At 52.1% G+C, this 7,295-nt stretch overlaps 1 protein-coding gene across 1 annotated transcript; it reads left to right on the top strand.

Annotated features, from left to right (window-relative positions):
- Nucleotides 1–1,027: 1,027 nt before the first annotated feature.
- On the top strand, nt 1,028–6,538 carry MUL1 (mitochondrial E3 ubiquitin protein ligase 1; the record flags this gene model as incomplete). Its single annotated transcript, XM_084241669.1, has 4 exons — nt 1,028–1,147; nt 3,032–3,119; nt 3,495–3,615; nt 5,731–6,538. The coding sequence occupies 4 exons, from the start codon at nt 1,028–1,030 to the stop codon at nt 6,458–6,460; spliced, it is 1,059 nt and encodes a 352-aa protein (XP_084097795.1). The 3' UTR covers nt 6,461–6,538.
- Between the last annotated feature and the right edge of the window lie 757 nt (nt 6,539–7,295).

The raw sequence follows: 7,295 nt of genomic DNA, 5'->3' as shown, positions 1-7,295 counted from the left end.
ACCTGGCTACTTTGTAGGGAGATGTGGGGATGGCACAAGGTGGTGTCTGTCAGTTTCCTCATGTCATCAGCTCTTTGCTGCATCGTGATCGTTAAGAGGGATGTCGCGGTACCTGACACATAATAGGCACTCTGCAAGTGCAAGGTAGCTGTGAGGATGAGTTAATAAACACTGTGCTGTTGTATGTGGTGATGGCAGGTTAAATGATAAAATCCTCTCTCCAGGAGCAGGGGTTAAGGGCTCTGGAATCAGAAATTCCTCTCTCTCGCTTTTTTTTTTTTTTAAGATTTATTTATTTATGCATACAAGGCCTGGGGTACAGGCCAGAGGTGTGGGGAGGCGAGAGAAGTCACCAAAGACAGAGTGGGGAACAAAACAGCAGACTGAATGAAACACACTGCTGAGGGGAGCAGCGGGCAAGACAGGAGAGGCCTGCTGCGCCATGTGAGTAGCTCCCTGGCTGGGGCTCGAACTCTGTGCTGCAGTGGCTGCAGGCAGCTTCATAGGTTGCACCTTAACCCCTTGCGCCACCAGGGAGGCCCCAGCACTGTGACTTTGAGTCCACTCCCTAAGCTCTCTGGCCTCCGTTTCCTCATCTGTAAAGGTGTAGAATAAAATCCAAGTTTGCCCTGAAGCCTGCATGTGCAGTGTCTGTGAGGCTTGCAATACATCGTTCTCTTTCCTCCCACCTGATGGAGGAGACGCCAAGCCACGAGGCACGCAGGCCCCGGGAAGGCCCGGGAGCAGAGCCCGCGGCCGGCTCGGTAATGGCCGCCGCACCGCTCCTGGGGCAGGAAAGGGCGAGGCAACGACGAGCAACGCTCAGCTCCCCCAAACCTGTCGCCCCGAAGGCCCCCGGGGCGCGGGGACCACCCCGGCCACCCCGCCTTCCGGCCGCCTGGGCCCCACCCCGCTTCCGGTTCCGGGTCGGGCGCCGGCGGCGGGCGGCGGCTTCCGGGAAGGCCGAGCTGGGGTGCGGCCCGGCCGGGGTGTCGGCGGGGGCCGCGGAGCTTGAGGCGGCGCAGCCATGGAGAGCGGGGGGCGGCCGTCGCTGGGCCAGTTCCTCCTGCTGGGGACCAGCTCGGTGGTGACCGCCGTGCTGTACTCCGTGTACCGCCAGAAGGCCCAGGTCGCCCAGGAGCTCAAGGTCAGTGCTGGGGCCGCCGGGCCCTCGGCCCCCCGACTCCGCGGGCGGGGACCCCCAGGGGGAGGCGGGCCGGCCGAGGCCTGGCGGTGCCGGAGCCGGGGCGGAATTCGAGCCTCCTGGTCTCGTCTGCGCGGCCCCTTTTACTCGGAGTCCCGCCCGCTACTCGGCAAGTCTAGACGCCACTCCCCCGCCCGCCACGTCTGAGCCGGACGCCCGCTGGGCCCAGGCCCGGGGGCCGGCGTGGCCCGGGCGGAGGAAGCCCTCGCCCGCAGGACAGCCCACTCGGGAGCAGCTGCGGACAGTGAGCCCGGAAAGCAGCCGGCGGGGCCCGGGGAGGGAGGAGCTACGAGGAGTCAGCCGGGAGCGGAAGCGGAATGCTGGGGAGGGAGGTGACCCCAGCTGAGCGGCAGCGGATGGGGGTCACCGGGCAGCGGATGGGGGTCACCGGGCGGCGGATGGGGGCCCCCCGCAGATGTCCCGGGGAAGAGGGGGTACGGGGAACAGAAGGTGCAGAGACGCTGGGTTTTGCCCACTCAGCTCCTTGCGGCACTTCCTTTTGTATGTTCCAGTAATTTTAAAAATAACTTCTGCTTCTTGAGTTGTCCTTCCCAGCTGACACAACACATTTCCATCCTGATTTTAATTTTCTCTTCAGAGTAATTTTTTGAGATAGGTGAAACGGCGGTTACCTCCAGACTGCAAATCGGGACACGCGACTCCCTGGAAAGGTCTTAAGGCTTGTCAGCCAGCCAGGAACCTGCATTGTGTTTAGATTTCAAGTGTGGGACTTTTTCCTGATGGACCACATTTCTCTGTTGTGAATGTGTGACTGGCTCATGGGAGATACACCTCTTTAGGTCATAGACAGGAGACTGTTTGCCCTTCTGTCCCTCTGGGTTCTGGCAAACAGCAGATGCACAATAAATGCCGGTGAACTTGTTTTGACTGAAATTTCATAACATCACAGACCTCCATCTATCATTTATTTGAAAGATTCCTAAACCTGATGACTAACTTCATTATCACCAGCTTGTTTTCAGCAGGAGCTTAGAAACCAGTATGTGAAATCCCTGTTGTGAGGGGAGTTGCAGAATCTGTCAGAAAGAACCAAGTTACCAGGCAATTAAATTTGTCATGTCATGGCACCCTAGTGAGATCCTGGCTGCACTGGTGTTCTCAAACTCATTAAGTTACTCCGAAGTGACTGGCTAGAAGTGTAACCCATATTTCGTCTCTCACTCCAAAAGTCAGAAATTGGGGTTGGTTAGATGTGGGGGTCTTCAAAGCAGTGAACTCCCCAGGACCCATTTTGAATGACCTTAAAACCTGTGCCACTTAGTTCCTAAATGAGGATAAAACAGTCCTGTCTGTAAAAGAGTTGAAACTCTTAGTATTTATGTTATTTTGAGCAGAAATCATCTATAGAATTTCTCTGTGTTTCTCTCATACTGATGGGAATGCATATTTATTGCATCTCTACTATGTGCCAACCCTTGAGCTGCATTCTTTTGTACTTTAAGTTTCATTTAATCCACAAAAGACTGGTGAGGTTGTTTTCCCCGTCCTTTCTAGTTTTAGCAACCGATAACCAGATCTGAAGTTATCCAGAGTCACAATAGATGCATTGAAGCTTGATTAACTGCAGGCCTTCTGATCGTATCACCCCACTTACCACCCGCTCTGCAGATGAGGGGTGCTGCCCCTGCCTGATGATATGTTAAAACTTCTGGGATATAGAATCGGATGCTCTGGAGTCCCCTTCTTGCCTGATTTCCTTATTCTGTCAGTGAAAAAAAAAAGTCAGTAGTCTTTCCTTTATGCCCTTTAGATTTGATTGAGCTTGTCAGTATTCAGCAGTCAATTTCATATGTTGTTTGCTTTCAGGGAGCTAAAAAAATCCACTTGGGTGAAGACTTAAAGAGTATTCTCTCAGAAGCTCCAGGAAAATGCGTGCCTTACGCTGTGATTGAAGGTACGTTTATTTCCCAGTAAAATGAAAAATGACTTCCTTCTTCCAAGTGTTTGTTAAAGACCTGGGCAGATGGTAAGGGCCTTTAGTAGCCTTGGGACTGTGGTTCAGAACTTGGACTTTGGGATTATTTGCTCTTATGCTCTCAGGGAAATGACCTCATCTTTCCGAACCTTTGTTGGTCACCCCTGAGCTAATCCCTACCTTTTGGGTTGTTGGGAACTGAGGTGATGTGATCTGCGTACAGTGCTGGGCAGAGCAACTGCAAAACAATTCCTTCCTTTTACTAATCAGAGTAGCTCAAACCAAAAATTTAAATTACCTCAAAGGGAAGAACAGAACAGTTACTCAGAAATAAAAGAACTTGTTTCTCTGTAGGCGCTGTTCGATCTGTTAAAGAAACTCTTAACAGCCAGTTCGTGGAGAATTGCAAGGGGGTGATTCAGCGGCTGACGCTCCAGGAGCACAAGATGGTGTGGAACCGCACGACCCACCTGTGGTACGGACACTTCCTCCACCGCCAGGGGTGGGGTGTGCTCCGGACTCTGATTTGGATGCATCCCTGGGTTCCGTGCTGACCTCTAGAACATCCACAGAGTTCCCAGGGGTGGGGTGGTGGTGGTGGAATCTATCCATGTGTCCTCTCAAGTTTGAGTTCACTGACTTAAGGCATGGATGAAAGATGTTGGTGTTTATAAAATAATTTTGCACCATTACATTTCCATTGGGGGGGGTACCATTTCCCCCATAAACCTTATATTTTTTTTTTTTTAAAGATTTATTTATTTATTTATACAAGCACTGGGTATAGTCAGAAGCGCGGGAGGGTGAGAGAATTCACCAGAGCCAGAGTGGGGAGCAGAACAGGCAGACTGACGATATACACTGCTGAGGGGAGCAGCGGGATGGCAGGAGAGGTCTGCGCACCATGTGGGACCCTTGCCAGCGGGCTGGAACCGGTGCTGCAGAAGCTGCGGGCAGCTTCGCAACCCAGCACTCAACTGCTGTGCCACCAGGGGAGGCCCCCTTAGTGGGTTTTTGTTTGAATTTTTTACATCTGTAAAATCAAAATTTTAAATTATGGTTAAAACACTTAATATGAGAGCTCCTCTTTGAACACGTTTTTAAGTACAACAAACCAAAACTGTTAGCTAGAGGCACCAAGTTGCACCTGAGATCGCTCTTTTGTCATGTATAGTTGAAACTTTATGCCCATTGAACAGCAATTTCTGTTTTCTTCTCCTCACAATGCCTGCTGGAAACCACAATTCTTTCTGTTTCTTTGACTGTTTAGATATCGCCTATAAATGGAATCACGCGGTATTCCCTGTTGCCTGTGAGTGGCTTAGGTCCCAGTGGCAGGGACTCCTTTTTTATGACTGAGAAATAGTCCATGGTCTGTATTTACAGGTATAGGTGTAGCTGTATCACAGTTTCTTTATTCGTTCATCTGTCGGTGGGCACTTCGGTTGCTTCCTTGTCTTAGCTGTGGGAGTGGGACCAAACCACACTTGGCAGCAATGGGACTGAGTGTGTAGATACAGGTCTCCCCACGCTGAGAGGAGCGCATCCCGTGATACCTGTGCTCAGCCCAGCTGGTGTGAAGTGAAGAAGCAGTTACCGTTAATTAACATGGAAAACGCTCCGGGTATTTCCAGACCCAAAATATCACCTACTCAATCATACCTAATAGTACACACAACCTAAAATAATACCAGGTTATGATAAAAGCAAGGATAACACGGAAATATAAAGCCTGTATAAACCTTGGTGACAAACCTTGGTGACATTGCAGGTTTATTTCTAGATGGCCAGAATAAAGCGAGTCCTAATAATTCTTCTGGGTGCATATAAAAGTGATGTTTATGTCACACTGTAGCCTATTAGGTGTGTCATAGCGTCTCTTAAAAAAGAGCGTACACCTTTTAATTACAAAAGACATCACTGATAAAAATTGCTAACCTTTCTGAGCCTTCAGGGAGTCTAAATCTTTTTTTGCTGGTTGGAGGGTCTTGTGAGAAAGATAGTTGTCTGCAAGGTGCAGCGGTGAAGCTGAGCCCGGTGAGATGACCTATGTCGAGTTCCAGGGGAGGAGCCTCTCCGCCGCTTGGGGTGCTGCTGCCTCTACAACAGCTGGCTGCAAAACACACGTTGAGTGCCCTTTCTGCTTGTTGCCTTGTGTTGTAAAAATGAAAATCCTCTTTGGATTTCTTTAGTTAGCAAAGCAGGTACCGATGTAGGTCTTTCATAGGTCTGAACTTCCATAAACTGGAACTTGCAGAAAGCGGGGGTATCTCTGTCTCTTAGAGATCTTGGTTTCGGTTCTTTGGATGTGTTCTTCCAAAGTGGGGCCTGGATCACTTGGTAGTTCTGCTTTTAGTTTTTGAGGAATTGAATATTTATTTTATGGTGGCAAAGGAGATAAGCAGAGGTTATCTGTGATAGTGCCTGAAAACCTAAAAAACTGAGCTTCCCTGTCAAGAGGTGCATGGTCATAGCGACTGCTGCGGGTCTTCGGATTCTGGCCTGGGCCAGCACGTGGGTGCTCTCCAACCCTGCAGGGGCGAGCACTTTGCTGTTTCTTGTCTTATCTTGAGTTCTCTTACTGTTGTAGGAATGACTGTTCAAAAATCATTCACCAGAGGACCAACACCGTGCCCTTTGACCTGGTGCCGCACGAGGATGGTGTGGCCGTGGCCGTGCGCGTGCTCAAGCCCCTGGACTCGCTCGATCTGGGCCTTGAGACGGTGTACGAGAAGTTCCACCCCTCGATCCAGTCCTTCACCGATGTCATTGGCCACTACATCAGCGGCGAGCGGCCCAAAGGCATCCAGGAGACCGAGGAGATGCTGAAGGTGGGGGCCACCCTCACAGGGGTGGGTGAGCTGGTCCTGGACAACAACTCGGTCCGCCTGCAGCCCCCAAAGCAGGGCATGCAGTACTACCTAAGCAGCCAGGACTTTGACAGCCTGTTACAGAGGCAGGAGTCGAGTGTCAGACTCTGGAAGGTCCTGACGCTGGTGTTTGGCTTTGCCACCTGTGCCACCCTCTTCTTTATCCTCCGAAAGCAGTACCTGCAGCGGCAGGAGCGTCTGCGCCTCAAGCAGTTGGAAGAGGAGTTCCGGGAGCACGAGGCCCAGCTGCTGAGCCAAGCCAAGCCTGAGGACAGGGAGACCCTGAAGAATGCCTGTGTGGTGTGCCTGAGCAGCTTCAGGTCCTGCGTCTTCCTGGAGTGTGGGCATATCTGCTCCTGCACGGAGTGCTACCGTGCCCTGCCTGAGCCCAAGAGGTGCCCCATCTGCAGGCAGGATATCACCAGGGTGGTCCCCTTGTACAATAGCTAACGGCTTCGGAGCCCAGTCAGACATGGCGGAATACCCCGCCCCCTTCAGGAATTGTTGTCTGGGGCCTTCAGAAGAGCTGTTGTGAGGCAGCTGTTATCTTCAGGGTGATTGGAGGAGGGAAGTCGGGGCCTCTCCAGACCTTATATCTTCAACAACGGGGTGTTGCCTTTCCACCCTGAGGGGGCAGTTTTCAGCCCAGAGTGTGGGATTGAAGCCCCCCTAGAATGGGTGTGGGGGCATGGCATTCCTCCCCAGGAGCCAGAGAAGTGGGTATGTGACCGAAAACCTCTCATCTCTTACGTGCCAGAGCCGGTGACCTTCAGCTCTACTGCTTCTGTGTCTTCTGGTCCTTTCTGATGAACTGTTGGTTCCTGTGGACTTGAGCTTGAATGACTCAGCCAGCAGGGAGGCGAAGTTGCCTTGCAGAGCCACCATGGAGGAGGGTTCTGTCCTAGTCTTTTGCTTACACCTTACGGAAAAATCGTTAGGCTGACCGTGTCACTTGTGTCCCATTCCCCTCGCCTGCTGGCAGCCTCAGTGTGTGCCATGTAGGTGAGGACAAAAGAAAGGGAAATCCAGCCTTCTTCCCCCTGAACAGGTGGGACCCCAGAAGGGACAGCGGCCCCTCGAAGGGCAGCTGGTGATTCAGCGGTGAAGACAGGGCAGCTTGGCTGCAGCCACCTGGGTCTTCCCTGACCTGAAGGGCAGGCCACTGGAGCACACTTCTGGCCACTGGAGCACACTTCTGGCTGACTTGGAGCTCGCCCGTCATGGGGAAGGGGCGGCTCTGGTTTTCCCTGCCTGACGTGAGCTGGAAAGCTGAAGGAAGCAAAAA

This window comes from Talpa europaea, assembly GCF_964194135.1.
Source record: "Talpa europaea genome assembly, chromosome: 9".
Taxonomy (NCBI): domain Eukaryota; kingdom Metazoa; phylum Chordata; class Mammalia; order Eulipotyphla; family Talpidae; genus Talpa; species Talpa europaea.
This window is presented reverse-complemented; position numbering and strand designations above follow the sequence as displayed.